General features: G+C 44.9%; 1 protein-coding gene across 3 annotated transcripts in view; it reads left to right on the plus strand.

The window, feature by feature from the left end:
• The window catches only part of ATP2B3 (ATPase plasma membrane Ca2+ transporting 3), a 134,032-nt gene extending 114,195 nt beyond the window's left edge, over window positions 1-19,837 (plus strand). The window contains exons 22-23 of one of the 3 annotated variants that reach the window (XM_035097072.3): window positions 2,379-2,532; window positions 15,218-19,837. In XM_035097072.3, the coding sequence (XP_034952963.1) occupies window positions 2,379-2,532; window positions 15,218-15,243 (180 nt within the window). In that variant the 3' untranslated portion in view covers window positions 15,244-19,837. Of the gene's footprint in view, window positions 1-2,378; window positions 2,544-15,217 lie in introns of those variants that run through there. The other 2 variants (XM_035097074.3, XM_088658692.1) reach the window with 2 other exon arrangements.
• The last annotated feature ends 109 nt before the right edge of the window (window positions 19,838-19,946 follow it).

A 19,946-nucleotide genomic window follows, 5' to 3' on the forward strand; every position in this document is an offset into this window, starting at 1 on the left:
GAGGTACAGTAGATGCTCTGTATTTTTTTTGTCCATGGAGATAGCCTTTTCTACGCAGTAATATTCTAATAATAGTTCTCTGATTAATTACTTATATGGCAGGGCAGGGCATGCTTGAATGCAGGGCAGCTCAATTTTAAAGCATAAAAAGTGGCAAATGTAGGTAGCAAACATCTCCACTCACACACAACCTAGCAATTTAATGATAATTTACTAATTTATTTATTTTTTTGTTTCTTTTATTTATCTTTGGGCAGCAGTGTGTTCTGTTTCTATACAGACCCGCACTGGAGCACTCATCTAGCTAGCTGCACAACAGCACAATCTTCAATCCCCCCCCCAATAAGGCATATGCAACAGGAATGCAGGGGTGCTACTTTGATGTTCCATCTCAGACTTAATTTTGCCCTAGCCCTACCAGCAGTGGTGGACCTCGGGGGTGTCAAATTTCCCCGGTGCCCTGTGCAGGGCCCAAATCCAGTGCCTTCCCCCTCTCCATTCTGAAGTATAGTTCTGGCATCCCCTGTGGCTCTGCGCCCAGTGCGCACAAACCGGCCACACTCCCAGCACTCTGCTGCCAGACATTTTATTTTATACTTAATTTTGCCAACAATTATTATTTGCAAGACTAAGATTAAACACGAGAAGACTCCCTGGAAAAGACCCTGATGTTGGGAAAGATGGAGGGCACAAGGAGAAGGGGACGACAGAGGACGAGACGGTTGGACAGTGTTCTCGGAGCTACGAACATGAGTTTGACCAAACTGTGGGAGGCAGTGGAAGACAGGAGTGCCTGGCGTGCTATGGTCCACGGGGTCACGAAGAGTCGGACATGACTAAACGACTAAACAACAACAAGATTAAACAAAATAAAATAAGTTTGTAGGCAACCTCCAACAATGAGATAGGCTACAGAATGAAAAGCTACTCATAATCAACGTTCAACAATAAATAGGGACGTTTTTATATACAATATTTAGGCTGCAATTCTAAGTGTGTTAGCAGGAAATAAAAACAACAGAACAAAATAGCCCTTTGTTCTGAGTAAGCCCAGTTCTGAGTTCATGTTGTTTCAACAAATCAGAAGTGGAGAATCGGTTTTCTTTGGAAACATCAACAGTATAAAAGAAATAGAATCTTGTATGAATGTGTGAATTAGCCTTATATTTATAATTTTTCTCAGATTTATTTAGAAAATATTTATATGCTGCTTATCCACAAGAAGATCTCAAAGTGGTTGACATAGCATAAGGGGACCTACAACTATGTTTCAGTTGTTTGTGGTTCCTGGTGGGCTTCCACACTTGTGGAAAGTTTCATGGAGCTGGGTATATTCTTACAGCGACTTCTCATGCAATCAACTGTGCTTGGGTTCAGGACAATCTTGCTCAAAACATACATAGTAACCCCCAAGATTCAGAGCAGGGGAATTGTAAAATGCACCATTTAGAGACTGCACTTCCTTCCTTCTGTTGAAGTCCTGCCAAGGAAGGCCATGGGCTAGGGAGTAGATTTTGCCTTGACAGCAACCGTGACCTCAAGGGCAATGCTTTCCTTTTCCCCTTAGGGATTAATGCCAGCTGTTCACATGCACAAAAGGAAGTGAAACGGTATCACTGGGACACAATTATAGTGGAGGTAACCCTACTCCCTATGCTGTTCACCCCAGTCCTCAAGGATCTAGCCAGCTGTTCTACAAAACCCCACCCTTTCATGTGTAAAATCCTATATTGGGTTCAGTTCCTTGGTCCTGCTTAAAATGTGACCATATGTTGAGAAGGAACAGACTTTTCTTGAATGAGAGATTTGTATTACTGCTCAGTTACATAGCAATTTGAAATGTGCAAATGCTTCATGACCATCCTCTTGTTTGAGGCTGTACTCCTTGCCCCTTGGTGATGGCTAATGATGAACCTATTGTCCATGATTCTTGTCTTTTAATTATTTTATTATTTCCCCCAACGAAGCTGTAACACTGGTCTTCACAAACATCTTGTAGCAACGAGTTCCTCAGGTCAGTTGTGCCTTGCCCTCTGTTCTTAATGGATTGGCTACAGCCATTTGTGTCTTGCTGGATTTCCCCCCAGCAATTCTGGTAATAATGTGCTAAGGGTTTGTACTTCGTGTAAGCTCTTTAGAAACGGAGCCTTCAAGTGTGACCAGTTGCCTCGATCTTCTGCTGGTGCAATTTGCTCTTTCCATAAAAGAACATCAGCGTGGTGCCAATTCCCATTAGCTGGCCTCTGGTGCATAATGCTTCATAGACTGTGGCAGGAGGCCAAACCCCCAGCATGGCCAATTCTGGCTGGTATGCGCTGTTCCACTGCAGCCACTGCCCGCTGCCATCCAAATTTTCTATCTCATTTTCTCTCCTGCAGATGGAGGTAGTTAGCACCTTCAAGAGAAGTGGCTCCTTTCAGGGGGCTGTCCGACGCCGCTCTTCCGTCCTCAGCCAACTGCACGATGTAACCAATATTTCTACCCCCACTCACGTAATTCTCTCCGCCGCAAATGCCAGCGCCGGTGCCGGGAGTGAGTCTTGATTTCCTCTTACTGCTTGTGATTTTTTTATATAAAAAAAACCAATCCAAACAAAGACAAAAAAAACCCATCCTATTTCTACCCTCCTCCAGTATCCCCTCCCTTCTCTTCTATCCACCCCACCCACCCCCTTGGCCCGTTGCTGCAATCACTGTTGCAATATTATTTATTTCAGTTTTTTCTCTGTCCGGTCTCAGTCACGCCGGATTTACGACTTATCTAAAGCCATACAATTTCTGCGCTTTGCCCCCTCCTCCTTTAGCCACCTGCACCCCTTTTCTCCTTCGTTTCCTCACCTCTTTCACCTTCTCTATCAGTGGCTGCTGGTTTTGAATGGGACTGGAGTCAGATCCCCAGCTGGTGAGGTCATGGGCAGGGAGGGAGGGGACCGCATGGGCAGGGGGATGTGTTTCAGTCAAAGGAGCTGAAGCAACCTAGAGCGATACCAGCTGGGGATCCAGCTTCCTTTCTCTGCCTAGCCACACATCTTGATGGTGACTGGTGTTTATTGTGGTGTTTGGTGTGTCTCACTCACTGTTGCACGTCAGAGTTTTGCTGGGGTGGGGTGGGTGGGTGTTGCATAGAGGAGAGCAAAAGATTGGGTACCAGATCCCACAGCATGAAACTTTTGGACCGTAAACAGCTTATTGCATCACCATTCCTGGGATAAATATGGAGTCACCTGCTGATCATAGTGAGGATCAAGGCAATTCTGACGTGGGTTAAATTTGTAGGAAGTCAGTACCAAAAAAGAAAAAGAAATGCAGTTTTTTTGCATAGAACCAGTCAATCAACACAGCAGAAGTTCTTCCTTCTAACCTGGCTGGAGATGACACTAGAAAGAGCTGGCAGGTCAGGCTCGTATTATCACCTCTAAGCACCAGATGAGGCTGATTCAGGCCACTACTAAGCACAGCTGTAGTGCAACTCGCATTGGAATAAAGAGGCTTTGCTCAACAGCAGCTGCAAACATCTTCACTTACATGATTCCAAATGTCATCTTCCACCTACACTTCACATTTAAACCAGGGAGGACAGGTTTAGCGTCAGGCTTGCACATTAAAAATCCAGGGTGTTGAGTAGAAACCCGTCCAGATGGGCGGGGTATAAATAATAAATTATTATTATTATTATTATTATTATTATTATTATTATTATTATAGATTTGTCCCTTTTTTGTAAGATAGCTATCATAAATCTATGATTCCAGGCACATTTGCACTAGAGACAAACTGCTTTAACAGTTCCTCCTCCTCCCTTGGGAACCCTGGGAACTGCAGTTCTGTGTGGAGGAGCAGGGGAAGGATCTCCCAGAATTCTCAGCATCCTCAGCAAACTCCATTTATTTGTATGTTAGATCAGCCCTGTCTTGATTCCTAAACTGGGAGCCAAAGCAGCGCAGCAGGTTTGAAACTGGTTTAAATATGCATGGTAGACAGCATATGGGGTCCAGAGAAGATGTCATAGCAGCTCTTGTTCACACACACACACACACACACACCTCAAAGTGAATTTATTATAGAAAGCCTCTGGATAAATGAATACTTTGAAAGAGAATGTGTGAGAAAACAACAATCCTTCCTCTGAAGGCTCAAGGCATTACAAGAGTGAAAAGGATGTTTATGGAAAGGACTGAAACTCTGGGGTCTGGGATGTGTCAGGAAAGGGGAGCCTCTCACTTTGCTCAGCAGCAAAAGGTGAGAACATGCCTCTTGAAGGCACTCAAAGGGTGTCATGGACCAGTCCCTCTGTATGTTGATGGAAAAAAGTGGTTCCCTTGCTCCTTTTTCCCTCCTCAGTCTCTTTCCTGTGCCTCACCTATCCTTCCCTCTTCAGAAACTATGCTATGCCAATGCCTTCTTGGGGGGGGGTGCACAAAAAAACCTCTTTATTTTTCATTTTTTGCATGACAGTGAAAGAACCAAAGAGGTAAGCTGTCCACTCCCTGAATTCCAGCTCTCGGATTAGGTCTCAGGTATTCTCAGCAAGTTGGTTTGTTTAGAATATTTCAACAGTCTCTTTTCTTTTAACCAATCCAAGCCATGCCGGTGGTCATGCCAGCGCTGTGGTGTGGTGTGGCAGTTTCATGGTACCTTTTGGTATGACATGCACTGGCCTTGCTTTTCAAAAGGGTGTGCACCCTGCCATGTAAACCTTCGAGTATGGCCTCGTAATCTTTGCTGCAATTTCAGCAGTTGTTTCTCTCTCTCTCTCTCTCTCTCTTTCTCTTTAAATGCTGCCTTTATATTAAACTCTCTTCCTCCCTTCCAGCGAACTGCTGTCGCTCCTTGGGAAATTGATATCCATTAATGGCCTTTGGTCTTTCCCCCACCTCTTGCATCTTGGAAGTGCTGTGTCAGTTATTTTGGTTTATTTTGTTTTGATGATGATTATGTTTCTTTTTTAGGAACCATGTTGTGGATGGCAAATGGGTTTCTCCACCCTAATTTTTTCCAAAGGGGAGTTTGTCATTTCAGGCTCACAGAATAAACAGGGGCCACCTGAAACATTTTGGTGCATGAAACAGAAAATCCAAATTGCACTTTCCACCCTCCCTCTTCCCTGCCCCTGATTAGCACATGGCACAAAATACTGAGCAGCTCTCCTGATCAAGTCATAATGAAATGAATAAACCCATGTAGGTAACAGTTCTTTTCAAAGTGGCAGCTGCACAAGAATGTCCCGGTGGATTGTGTCCTGCAACTCTTAATGACACCTCAAATCACTGCCGCAGGCAGCTATCTCGCCTCACCTCTCGGAATAAAGCCTGATAGATTCCAATATAACCTCCCTCCTCTTATCGTGGTGGCACAAATGCTTCTGTGTTAAGAGTGCTTCTACACTGAATGATTAGGGTGAAATTGACATGAACAGAATAGTGACAGGGACCCAGGTGGTGCTGATCAGGGCTTGCTGATCAGAAGGTCGGCGGTTCGAATCCCTATGACGGGGTGAGCTCCTGGTGCTTGGTCCCAGCTCCTGCCAACCTAGCAGTTTGAAAGCACGTCAAAATGCAAGTAGATAAATAGGAACTGCTACAGCGGGAAGGTAAACAGCGTTTCCATGTGCTGCTCTGGTTCGCCAGAAGCGGCTTTGTCATGCTGGCCACATCACCTGGAAGCTATACACCGGCTCCCTCGGCCAATAATGCGAGATGAGCGCGCAACCCCAGAGTCGGTCACGACTGGACCTAATGGTCAGGGGTCCCTTTACCTTTTTAGAATTTGTTGTTGTTGTTTAGTCGTTTAGTCGTGTCCGACTCTTCGTGACCCCATGGACCAGAGCACGCCAGGCACTCCTGTCTCCTTTTTAGAATAGTGACACAATTTCCACAAATATAGATGTATTTACTTAAAGAGGCATATAGTCCTATAACACCAAGAACCCTTTTTGGTCACTGCCATTAATCATGTTGATAAAATGGATGACATCTCAAAAGTTTATTACATCTTTTTTAAATAAAGAATTAGCAGTGGTAGTAGGCAGAGCTGTAAAAAACAACAACACACCCCTGTTTGACACCAGCATTGCTGCAGCTTACCTAGACAAGGGTGTGGCAGGGCAACAAATTACTAGTTAGCATTATTATTTTACAGTGTGTTAGCACTATAACACCTTAATACAGAAAGACACTTTTCAGCATTTTCCTGTTGCATAACTGTCTTTCATTAAAGAAAAAACAGGTGGAAAAACTTTTCAGATCTAATTTTAAATGATTTTTTAAAAAGTGGTGTCATAAAATGCCGCTCACTGCATGGGTTATAGTGAATGAATTTCAAATTGCTTCAACCACAGCAGGCTGGGACAGAACACAACAGGATGCCTGCACAGAAAACGACACATATACCTCTTGATAGTGTGGAAAGTCAATTGCAATTCCCCTTGTAGCTTTACAATGGAAAAACAATCTTCGGGTGGCTCTAGAAGCCACCTGTCTGGAAATGGGACTTACAGATTTTCTTCAAACCCCCACCCAGAAACCTGGGAACCTAAATAAATCCACTGAGCACTTTGGAAGGCAATTCTTTCCCCACTGCAATTATCCAACAGAGCTATACTTAGGGCTCGTCCACACTTCCGCTTATCCCACCACTTTACCCTGGGAAAACCCACTGCTGACATCAATCTGCAGAAAAACAGGTTTGTTCTGATTCAGTGGTAAACAGCAGGTTTCCCCGGTGGAAAAACAGTGGAACAAGTGGAAGTGTGAACGAGCCCTTAACATCATATCTCATACACATAAAGGTAAAGGTAAAGGGACCCCTGACCATTAGGTCCAGTCGTGACCGACTCTGGGGTTGCATCGCTCATCTCGCATTATTGGCCGAGGGAGCCAGCGTACAGCTTCCAGGTCATGTGGCCAGCATGACTAAGCCACTTCTGGTGAACCAGAGCAGCACATGGAAACGCCGTTTACCTTCCCGCTGGAGCGGTACCTATTTATCTACTTGCACTTTGACGTGCTTTCGAACTGCTAGGTTGGCAGGAGTTGGGACCGAACAATGGGAGCTCACCCTGTCGCGGGGATTCGAACCGCTGACCTTCTGATCAGCAAGCCCTAGGCTCTGTGGTTTAACCCACAGCGCCACCTGCGTCCCATCTCATACACATGCTAGGCTATAATGAGCTGAGCAGTTTTTGGCAAGGCTTCTGTGCCATTCATAGCAAACTCTGACATCCAAGTTGGTGACAAGTGAAAGTTCCTTCAAGGCTGCAGCTGCCTGCCTGAAAAAACTTTCGACTGCTCAAGTACTCATCTGTTTTGATATACAGGCAACTCTCAACTTAACACTGACTTACATTCTGCTTATAGTCGAAGCACATTTTTTTGCCAAGCATGTAAAGCTGAATGCACACAAGTTAAATGTGCGTAAGTTGTGAGTTACCCGTACTCTTAAAGATGTGCCAGGTATTGTAGACCCTACATAAGAATCATATTTGGATGTGGGTGTACATTTCATTATTTGCTAGGGCTAGTGTTAAATTTTTAAAAAGCGTGGGGCAGAGTTTTAATATTTTAAGAAAATTCATTCAGTTTAAATGTTTGCTTATATGTTTTTAACATAGCGTTACTTTCCCTGACAATAAGCTAGAAAGACAAAATTAGTTGTGTTTACAGTGGCACCTCAGTTTATGAACACAATTGGTTCCGGAAGTCTGTTCATAAACTGAAGCATTCATAAACCGAAGCGAACTTTCCAATTGAAAGTAATGGAAAGTGAATTAATCCGTTCCAGATGGGTCTGCGGCGTTCGTAAACCGAAAATTCATAAACCGAGGTGTTCATAAACCGAGGTTCCACTGTATCATGAACAGCAGTGATACTGTCAGGGCAGGACTCTGGGGCAGATGTTCAAGGTCCTACTAAGCAGAATGATCAGGAGAGCCCCCAAACACAAAAGGACTAGCTTGCCACATATTGAAATAATCAAATATTCTAAAGACATCTCTCACACATAAGACCATTAGTCTAGAATCTAAAATTACCCAAGTGCTCCACTGCTGAGGTAGAGGTATCTACTACAGCAGTCCTGGTCATACATTCAGGAATTTGTTTTATTGCAAAATCAAATTGACCAATACTGTGAGAGCAGTCGCACACACACACACACACAAAATGGGGTGCATGTATTATTAGCATTGTATGACCTCTACAATACCACCTCCATGGATCGGGAATCCTAGGAGTGCATAGTCAGAATCACAACTTGCAACTTTCACTGCAAGCCTAAAACTCTCTACTCAGAAATAAGCTGAGCTCAATGGGACTTGCTCCCAGGTAAGCATGAATAAGACAACACAGACTTTGTTGCCCCCTGATAGCTACCCTGCTGTCATCATAACGAGGGCTAGTAAAGAGTTGGGCTCTGATTCATGTTTGTAAATCTGGAACCAGAATGTGGTAGTTGAAGTCTGTAGTAATAATGTTATCAAGGTATAATTGGTTGTAGTTGACAATAAGAAGTATTAGAGAGACACTCCCAGTTCCACTAACACCTTCCCAGGGAGGCAGAGTTCATATTACATACACAAAGCACAATATGCATGACAAAAACAGCATAAAACAAAACCCAATATTCAATACCCAAGTCTAAGGTATATTGGATACCTAAGTAGAAGGTTGCAGCCTCCCACAGGCTGCTGCCCAATATTCACTCGACCAGACTTCCCTAACCTGGTGCCCTCGAGGAGTTTTGGATAACATCTCCCATTAACCTCAGTACTCAGTAGCTAAGGCTGATGGGGGCAGTAATCCAAAATAGGTGGACGGCAGCAGGTGAGGGAAGCCGCACTGGGCCTTTTTGGAACCTATTTTTGGAACCCCTTTTCACTAGAGCCTGACATGACCCCCCCCCCTGCCCTCTCCCCTTCTCCCTTGCACCTTTCCCTTCCTATTCTCTCCCCTTTGCAGCTGCCGAGATATCATGGATGGAACCACCTCAGTATCAGCCGGGGATTTCCTGTAGTGTTTTTGTAAAGAAAAAGAAAAAAGAGACACAAAAAACAATAACCCCAAACAATAAACCAGCCAAAGTGTTCCCTCCTCCCTCCCCTAACTCCCTTTCCTCGTTTTCTCTTCACCTGCCACCTTCATCTCATCACTGCTGCTTTCTGCTTTCTCATGGGGACTTGGGTCATCACATGCAGGTATAGGATTCAGCCTGCCTTCCCAGGAACCCTTGCCACCTAGCCAAACGAAGAAAGAATGAAAAAGATAGAAAGACCCTCAGCTATTTTAGCATGGCCCTCAACTATGTAAGGTCCAGATTTTCTATAGTGGCTGCTTCTTTAGGATCAACAAAGAGAGACATGCCTGCTAATCCAGCAACATCAGTTTTAATGAAGAAGAAAGCAGATCGGAAATCTGGTTGATCTAGTTGGAAAATCCCCAATCAGAAGTTAGAACAAAGTAAATGCTAAAATCCAGAACAGTGTTGAGAGGAAGAAAACCCACTGGATTCACCAATCCATGTGGTATTCCTGAATATCATGCCTTGACTTTCACCCATGTAAGTGAGTGGTGTCATTCATTCTTGGAGGGCAGGGGAGGGGAGGAGCTTCTACTTGTCCAGCCCCCATTAATATATGAAGGCTCTCTTGCAAGGGATGCCTACAATAGCTCAATCAGAGGCGGGTTTAGGGCAGCACAACCATTTCCACTGCACCAGGCACTCAACCTAGGGGGCAGCACAGGGCACCACAACTATGAAGTAGTGAATTGAGCAGAACGGAAGGCAAGAGGTGCCAATTTTTTGCCTTGCATAGGCTGCTGCTGAAATTTGAAGGACCAAAGTCCCCTGGCTGAATGAGTTCGCTAAGACACAAGAGGGCTGGAGTTTAGATCTGGCATCTAAATTTCATCTTATAAAAGCCAGTGGTTCTGTCACACAGGCTGGGGAAACCTGTAGCCCTCCAAATGTTGCAATTCCCATCATCCTTGACCACTGGGTATGCTGGGTTGGGACTGAGGTAAGCTGGAGCTCAACAACATTTGGAGAGTACCAGGTTCTCCTCCCCTGTTCTAACACGACCACAATACGGAACCTTGAGGCAGGCTCTGCTGACGAAGACGTGCTGAGATGAAGAGATGGCAGCCAATTTCAGGAATCGGTGGTTTCATCTGAGTTCTAGAGTACCAAGTAAATTCTATAAAATCTGGAACACTTGAAACTTCCGCTTGTTAATGGGCCAGGCCTAGGTCAGTTTCCCCTTGGGAAACCTGGGAATTGCAGTTTGCTAAGGGTGGTGAGAATTCTCCATTACAGAAGCATAGGTCCCGTGAGAGAACTGCAGTTTCCCAGAAGCAGAACTGCTATTTGATCAGTTTATGGCTGGAATTCAGACAAGTTGGGGGAGTTGGGGGGCAGGGGCGGGTTAGCACTGGGTTTTGTAACCTTTCCTGAACTGCTAGAGCAGAGCCAATACTGAATCATATGTATTTCAACTATATACCCAGTGTCTTGAGCCCTTATGTTCCAAAAGGGTCCTGTCCCCACCGCCCTCACCTGCTGCTTTCCCTCAACCTGCTGGCTCATCTTTCTTTTCTGTGTCTTACCATCTGCTTTGGGGCAGGGGCGGCAAGAGGGAAGGCTGTGGGGCATGGATGGAAGCACCAGTGGCACAGCATGAATTCATAATCCTCCCTTCCCTTGTCTCCTCCCCAAAACAGCAAGGATGGGCCTCAATACTCGAAAGTTTACCGTACTGTTGCAGCAATGCATGGGTCTTTCTTCACTTCGTGTCCTGAGGCTGTGATTGGAGGCATCTTTCACTGTCTGTCTGTCTGTCTGTCTGAGCTGTTTTGCTTCTCTGAAGTCACCGTTTGGGGTTTTCTGCCCTGGTTTTCTTGCAGCATGAAAGGAACCCCTCCTTCCTCATCTCCACTTCCTCCATCCAAAACCTGCACTCTCCCAGTGGGGGGGGGGTTGCTTTATGTACCAGCAGCTGCAAACCATCCACCACCTTGCTTTCCCATCTGCACTGCACAGCACAGCACAGCTTTTCCTAAGAGGGCAGCTCTCCAAGTGGGTCAATGGCTTGCTTAGGAATGTAGTCTGATGGCATCACCAGCTTCCTTTAAACAAAAAAAAAACCCGGCCAATATCCCCATTTCAAATCTCAAATGGTTTTAGTTGATTCCCTTCCTGCCCCAGTAATAATCCTGTGGTTTCCAACCCCGGCCAATATCCCCATTTCAAATCTCAAATGGTTTTAGTTGATTCCCTTCCTGCCCCAGTAATAATCCTGTGGTTTCCATCCCTTCTTAAGAGGGAAAAAGCTCTACACAGCTTTTGGCCCTGCAAATTGAATGTAGCCCACCAACTGTGTAGATACCACCAGTTGGTAGATACTTGACACCAACAGGCAGGAAGCTCGTGGGCTGGCTTGGTGAATTACAAATTACGTAGGTCTCATTTAATTCATCCTCTCAACTCTCCTGTGAGCTACATACAGTATGGTTACAATACCCATTTATGACAATTTGAACCAGACAGAGAAAAGCTCATGCACCCCTGCTCCACCTTCAGATTTTAGAGACAAACTGCACATGAAAACATGCTGCAATGCTGCATGTAGGGTTGTTTTGTTTTTGCTTTTTACCCTTTGCCCTCTGGGTCTTTATTTTTTTTAAAAAAAACTCCCCCTCCCAGCCCCCAAAAGCTTTTTGCCTCTTGTGGGATACTGCCTAAGGAACTCTGAGAAATGTAGCTCTGAGAGTGATTTTGGTCTTTCCAATATGATGCTTGGCAATCTACCCCTTTGACAGGGGGAACCCTAACAATCACCAGTTTAAAACTTGCCCTGTAGATGGTGATGTGTCGAGAGGTCACTGGTCCAAGATAGTCAACTGCCAACAGTTCAGGGAGCAAGAAAGAGCCAGGAAACCCAAAAGGAGAGCACTGTTTAAGGTAGACAAGGCTGACCAGAGACATATTGAGATGGGAAAACAACATGGCCTCCCTCCTGCTAACTAACTTTGAAAATGTCTCATATGTACACCCTTATGAAATGAACCGTTGTGTCATTATGAAGCAGTTGTTCATTTCAGTGGGACTTGTGCATGAGAACATCCTGGTGGATTGAGCTTCATGGGCTGGATTGGTCTCCAACTCTGCTGCCCTTCATGGTTCACAAAATCTGCCTGAGATAACAACCTCACTTTACCTCATGGCAGAGGCACAGTGTTACCCTGAGCAGGGGGAAGGCTCAACAGATAATGTCAAGTTAAACACGTAATGCAGCAATCAAGATACCTGGGACTGAAACATGACATAGCACAAGGTGATATAATTACCTTCTTCGGCTAATCAGAGGCCAGGTTTGAAAAGCAAAGTAATGACATTGCCAACATGGAACAGAGTAAACTGGATATATCCCCAGTCTTTTAGATTTCTTATATGATGCCAAGACAAATCTTTCCACTCCCAGTCCCAGAAAGGCCTAAGTAGAATGTAGCACCTGCTACATTCATGACTACACGATTGCATAGGAACTTGCCCCCTTGCCCTTCATGTAGCTGACCATTTACTAACTCAAGGGTCAGCAACCTTTTTCAGCCGGACCATGTGGTGGGCCGGACTATATTGGGGTGGGTGGGAGGTGAACGAATTCCTATGCCCCACAAATAACCCAGAGATGCATTTTAAATAAAAGGACACATTCTACTCATGTAAAAACACGCTGATTCCTGAACCATCCACGGGCCGGATTGAGAAAGCGATTGGGCCACATCCGGGCCTTAGGTTGCCTACCCCTGTACTAACTGGTAATTTACTAGTGTACATGTAACCACTTGTTAAGCCAGCATGGTTTTATCATGTGCTAACACAAATTTTACCTCTCCCTTTATTTCCTGGGTTTCTGATAAGTATGAAGATTTTCCTCACAACCTGGCAGAACAATAGAAACAACGGGCTTACCAAATGGTTATATGCACCATCTAGTATCTTACCACCCAGCAAAAAATTGTGTGTGTTCACTAAAAGTTTACTCCGAGCAGCCACATTAAAATGTTGGGTTCTAGTTTTGTTTTTCACTTTCTGCGCAAAGCTGAAAGTCGGTTGTAGGACTCCTTGCTTTATCATGAACAGCAGCAGAACCATATTTTTCATTGCTGACTGTAGAACCTCTTCTCACATAATAGGCACACACCCTTCCCAATGCAGGAAAGAGCATTTAGGAGCCTCAGATCTTCAAATGCCATATTCTCTCTAAGCTCCATTCTTTTTTGCTCAGCTACCTTTCAGTATATGACCCAGTATTTCTGCCTTTCCTGCATGCTTCTGAATTGTGCTGGGGTTCTGGGTTTTGCTTTGTTGCTTTTTGTCTTTCTCTTTTAGGCCTTCTCCTCAGCTTGATCCTTCCCACCCCATCTCCTGGGTACAGGAACAGGAGTCTGCGCCCCTAAAGCATGATGTGGCATGAAGGCACCCAACTGCATGTGCTTGCCTAGAATGTTGTGGTTCAGTCTTACTTCTTTTGCTCACTGAGCATGCAGACTAGTCCACATTATGCATCTCTTGTCCACCACTAGCTTCCTAAGCGCTAATCAAGATGAGCCACTCCTCTCTCATGGGGGGGAAAAACATGCACCCCTTTCTCCCACACCAAAACGCACCAGAGATTTTGAGCTAGGAGCAGAATGGCATAGGATTTTTACCCACAAAGCACTGCAGGGCTGATTAAAATGGACATGGCAGTAAGCACATTGCTTGTTTATTTTTGGGCCATTTCCCCCCCCAGCCCTTCCTTGAAAGAGGCAGCAGGTTCGTTCCATTCATGAAACCAGACAGGCTGAGAATATTTTAAGCTTTTTCTGAAGCTGGGAAATCAAATGCTCCTCCCCTGTCACCTTTGGTAAATTAGCTGCTATGTTCTCAACTCTGAGGAAATTAAGGGGAGCCCAACTGAATTTTAAACACCTGTGTCAATTGCCAAATTGAGGGGCAAGAAGATGGGGGGAAACAAGCAGCAAAGAAACAGAGCAGGTATGAAATGTTGTACCCCAAAACAAAAAGTTCAGGATTTTTCCTTAAGAGTGGAGGATATTACACACACACACACACACACACACACACACACACACACACACACACACACACAAACCTCTTTTCCATTCTCTCACTTTCTTTAGATTAAATTCATTTCCACCCTCCACTGTCTGTCCCTTACAAAGCCACTAGATTGTTTCACCCAATAGAAAAATGGTGGCCACATAACACCCTCCCCCATAGCTGTTCTAACCATCCGCACTTGCCATTTTTTTATTGATTGTTCTTCTCATCCCTTTTAGTTTTGTTTAGTTCTTCACTGCAGATGAGGGCTCCTTTAGTCCCCCTCACCTTTCTCCCCAGTCACCTGTTCCATCCATGTCCACCAGGAATCATAAATTATATCCCAGGCATGGCGAGGAAATGGAAAATAAAGAACAACAAAACACACGAAAACTGGACTATAGCTAAGAATGCAGAGGGATTGGTTGTCTGCATGGCCGGCCACTCTTTCCACCAGCTTTGAGTAGGGCCTTGGGACTTAGAAGCCAAAGAAAATGAAGTAGGGTGGTGGGAGGTGATATCAGGAACCTGACATTGCAGTATAAAGCTGCACAAGCCTGTCTTTGGCCTTTTTGCTTCTGCTTATAACCTATGAAAGGTGGGTCAGAGCAGAGCTTATGCAGCACACAAAATTTGTATGGCTGGCATCCAAGATACCATCACCTTAAAATATGCAACATCACAGACTTATCCTGGCTTAACAGTCATTCCCATGAAATGGTAACTCTTTAATTGGAATTAGGGACATACAGAATTCTTATGCTACAATTTGCTGAGGGAAGCCATGACAGTTAAACTGGTATAAAGGTGATATATGCTGTTTTGTAGCATAGAAGTGCCCTCAATTGGCTAGCAGGGCTGAAAACAAATCCCCCTGAGATATTTATGGAGAACCGCTGATAATGCTTGGCCTGCACTGAAATGGGCTGGAATGAGGAGGAAAGTTAAGTGTTAGGACTGCTAGGTCCTATCCCTTCTCCTCAGCCTCCTCCTTGACCAAGCCAGCTTGGCAAAGGACAAAATTAGCAAGTCCCACAAATGTGGCCTGGCGTCAGTTCCAGCTATCAAGAGTCAAGCTCTCATTCTCTCTCTCTCCTCTTTCCTTTTGGCCTTCCCTGCAGATCCGCGTAGTGAAAGCGTTCCGTAGTTCCCTCTACGAAGGGCTGGAGAAGCCAGATACGAAGCCCTCCATCCATAACTTCATGACAACGCCCGAGTTCTTGATCAACGACTACATCCACAACATCCCCCTCATTGATGATACAGACGTGGAGGAGAGCGAGGGTCCCCCGAGACGGCGCTTCCGGGCCAGTCCCCCACCATCCCCCAACAAGAACAACAACGCCATTGACAGCGGCATCTACCTAAGCACGGATGCCAGCAAGACACCTACCTCCTCGTCCAGCCCTGTTAGCCCGCTCCACAGCATGGAAACTTCCCTCTAACACAACCCCACCATGCAACCAGTCAAAATGACTTTGTGCACAGCAGGGGTATTCAGTTCCCCCTGGGAGATAAGGACTAGCTGAGTGAGTCGGTAAAGAAAGCGGGCAGGAGATGACGTTTCTCCTCTTGACACTGGAGGTTTCTTCTCTTAACGGGGTGGAAATGGGACAATGTTTCTGCCACTGGTTGGCTCAGGCAAATGAAGACGAGGAACTGAATTGATGCAATGAAAAGCGATAGACAAACTGTGAAGGAGGAGAAAAGTTTTCTTCAGAGTCACCCATGAGGGGTTTGGGGCTGAGTCCCAGAGGGTGTACAGGAAAAAAAACAAACCACCCATTTCTCTAGTCTGTTCTTCGTTTCTCTTTGGACACAAAACACACTCACCAAACCCACGATAATCCCCCCGTTTGGGGGTTGCTTTGATTTATTTCTGGGACCTCTTTTCAGGTTTCCCCTCCCCCCCCCAAAAAAAAGTTTTGAAAAGGAACTATATTTGCACCGGAAAAAGAACAAAAAAAAGGAAAAAGGAAAAAAGAGGAATAATCTAGACATCTATTATCCTAAATATATATATATGATACCAACCAACAGATGTATTAACGGACCTTCTGACCATAACGCATGCCTGTTATCAAACCCTCTTTTCTCCTTTCCCCTCTCCCCCAATGGAATTTCAGCCTGGGGCAAATTTGTTTTTTGTTTTGTTTTGTTTTTTTAAAAAAAGATCATTGCTTGCTGTAGCTTGTATTTTATATCAGGGTTTGCCAGGGAAAGAACACTGATTATTTCCTCTTGGGAGTAGGAATTGACTGTGGGGCAGTTGCTGAGTACAGTAACTGAAGCCCTGGTGGGATGGGTCTTGCACACATTCAGAGTGGCGGAAATTAAGGGCCCCGTTGCACTGGCACAAATTTGGGTCTTTTCAGGCAGTTATCCAGAAACTGACCCAAAGCAGGCCTCCCTGAAATGGTGTTCTGCCCACCAAGCCCCCTCCCTGGAAGTACTCATAATCCAAATGCTTCCTAAAGCTGGTGGTTTTGATCAGCTTCCGATAAATATCTGAGCAAAAGAGACTGTTTAGAAAAAGGGGGGGAAAGATAAAGATTGAACTACTTTTTTTAAAAAAAATCTACTAAGAAAGAAAGCAACTTTCTTGATATTTAAAATTACTCATTCAAAGCATTGATCAGACTGGCAAAGAAGTTGTATTTCTGATAACCTTATATTTGTGGCCAAAATGAAGGAATAGGTTTCTAGCCCTCAGGGTTGTGGAAAGACATTTGAAAGCATGCAGGCTTAGTGGCCAGCAGTTAATGACTACTCATCAAGCAGTTCTGGCTTCCACTCATTTTTACTTAATAATGTTGATTTATATATTCAGTTTTATTCCAGAGTTTAGTCATGTTATCATGCTTTCAGACAGTTCCTTTTACACTGGTTTCAAGGACTGCATATCTCCAGACCCGATGACAGTACCTGCAAATGCTGGGCTGGGAGAAACAAGATTATTAAGAGGATTCCACTTTTCCTTAAGGAGACTTCATGCATTTCCCATTCTACTTCACTATTTTTTTCCTTCACACAGTTGCGTACCATGGGAGCCACGAACCCACAAAATTCAGCCTCTGCAATCCCCACAATCAGAGAAGATCCCAAAGGCACCATGGCAGCGAGGACTGGGATGCCCTTAGGAGTGACAAGGTGGGAGACAGGTCCTTGGGGCGCAATCCGCTGGGAAGCTGGTCTGCTGCACAAAGAAAGTACTGCTGCCTTTTCGTGCAGCTCCCATACATTACTGTTCAGCCCATTGAGGTGAATGGCCTGGTGGGCTGTGCATCATATTAGTTAGTGGTAAAGAATGCGTACCATTTCTACACATTTCTGCCTCGTACGCCAAAATCACAAGGCAACCGTTTGAAGGTGGCAGAGATTCCTGCTGCAGAACAGTGTGCATTGCTGACTCACATGCTACCTTGATCCTATGCACAGACAAGTGCTGTGAGGTGGTGGGGAGGCAATGTTTTATTTGCTTGTTTATATCCCACTCTTCCTCTCAGTTCAGGACGCGGGTGGCGCTGTGGGTTAAACCACAGAGCCTAGGGCTTGCCGATCGGAAGGTCGGCGTTTCGAATCCCCGTGAAGGGGTGAGCTCCCGCTGCTCGGTCCCAGCTCCTGCCGACCTAGAAGTTCAAAAGCATGCAGTGCAAGTAGATAAATAGGTACCGCTCTGGCAGGAAGGTAAACAGCGTTTCCGTGCGGTGCTCTGGTTTGCCAGAAGCTGCTTAGTCATGCTGGCCACATGACCCGGAAGCTGTACGCCGGCTCCCTCGGCCAGTAAAGCAAGATGAGCGCTGCAACCCCAGACTCGTCCATGACTGGACCTAATGGTCAGGGGTCCTTTTACCTTTAAAGCGCATTATTCTATGTTATTCCTGCAACAATCCTGTCAGGACAGAGAGAGTTATAGGAATGAGTTCATAGAATCCTAGGGTTGGAAGGGACCACCTAGTCCAACATTGCAGCATTGAAGGAATCTTTTGCCCAACGTGGGGCTCAAACCCATGACCCTGAGATCAAGAATCTCCCGTTGTATCAGAGGCCACCAAATAACTTCCATGGCTGGGTGTGATTTCCCTTGTTTAAATCTGACACGCTATTGTTTGGATGCACTGCACTGGCTCTCACTCACAGCTCTCTCATTTAAAGAACCTTTGGTCTGGCAGGTGAGGGCAGAGAAAGAAAAGTTGAGGTTCACGGCACAGCAGCACATGGTGTCATAAGGTTAGAACAGGCATCCCCAAACTGCGGCCCTCCAGATGTTTTGGCCTACAACTCCCATGATCCCTAGCTAACAGGACCAGTGGTCAGGGATGATGGGAATTGTAGGCCAAAAATCTGGAGGGCCGAAGTTTGGGGATGCCTGGGTTAGAAAAACGCCTTTATTGCCCAGAGAGAATACTGGCTTCCACCAAGTTAAGCTTGCGTTCATCTTCTTCCAAACCAAACCAAGCTTATCTTAACCTCAGTTATACAACATTCCTGCCAGAAAGAACCTGCAAAAAGCTCTAAACTGCCACTGGCTCTCCATGGCAGCAAGCACGGATCTGGGCAGAGTGCAACCACGGAATTAAATGAGGGGTCTGCACCCTTTTGCTGATGCTGAGGGTTCCTTACAAGTATCTGGTGCCGTCGTCTGCACTGATACAGTTCCGCAATATGGGGCTTTACAGAGGCCACCAAAGAACCATTTATAGTTCTGTCACACATGGTGACAAAGGAGCTGTACCTACAGCAGCTAAGGGGAGATGGGGAAGAAGTCAGGATTCATGGGTGCTGTCCCTAACCAGACTGTTTTGTCTTTTGCTGCAAAGATGAGTTGCCCTCGACCCCTTGCAGCCCCAGCTTTCTCCGCATATAAAAAAACACGTAACTAAAAGTCTGTAATATTTAGAAACTGTGGAACATACTCTGCATTTTCCCAGGGCAAACCTGCTTGAAAATACCAGCTGCAGCACTGTCAGAAAAGCCATCCCTTCCTCGGAAGGGCAAATGCCAAACCCATCTGTAAATCTTTTTGTCGTCATCTTTTCTTTCCAAGAAAAACAATGAAAACAAAAAAAAAGTTTCTTTTTCCTCATCTGAGTGTTTAAAGGAAAAAAAATAAAAATGGAAATCTTAAGTGTTTAATTTTCAAGTAAACGGAATGGGCCACCAAAGGAAAGCTTATATATGCACACACACACCCCATTCGAACAAAAAAGAGATCACTTTGCTGCTGTACAAATTTGCCAGGTGTTTATCAGTGAGTTCTGCTATTTCACAAGTGCGGGAGGGTTAGGGCATTCCTTCTAAGGGAGGGGGGATTCCGTTTCATTGGGGATATTTTTTTCCTAAATCATAGTAAAAAGGGGGAGAGGGTGAAAGGTTTTTTAAAAAATAATAAATAATAATAATAATAAATAAGTAAAAAAAGAAAGAAAGCGCTTGTACATTTGTTCAAATGGAAGGGGCCATCCAAAAATCACAAAGCCATCAGGCTAAAAAAGCCCCCAGGATTGCTAAATTGCTTTCATGACTTGATTATTAAAACAAGACCAGGCTGCTACCCAAAGCAAAAGCAGAAAAGCAGCCATAGTCCCAGGATAGCAACATTTCCAAGCAAAAATGGGGGAGAAAGTGCTACAAAATATTGTTTGTAAGCCCAATGTGTTTTTTTGGGGGGGAAATCTATCAAGAAGCATTGTAAATGAACAAGTAATATATAAACCACCAAACTTGGGTATTAGATAAATTTCAACATGCATTTATGATAATCTATTGCATTTTGTACCAATTATCCTTGTTATTTGTACATTTACAGTGCCTTTGATAAAGGACTTTTTCTCAAAATGCACTGGGCTG

This window comes from Zootoca vivipara, chromosome 15, assembly GCF_965207765.1.
Source record: "Zootoca vivipara chromosome 15, rZooViv2.hap1.1, whole genome shotgun sequence".
Classification (NCBI taxonomy): Eukaryota; Metazoa; Chordata; class Lepidosauria; order Squamata; family Lacertidae; genus Zootoca; species Zootoca vivipara.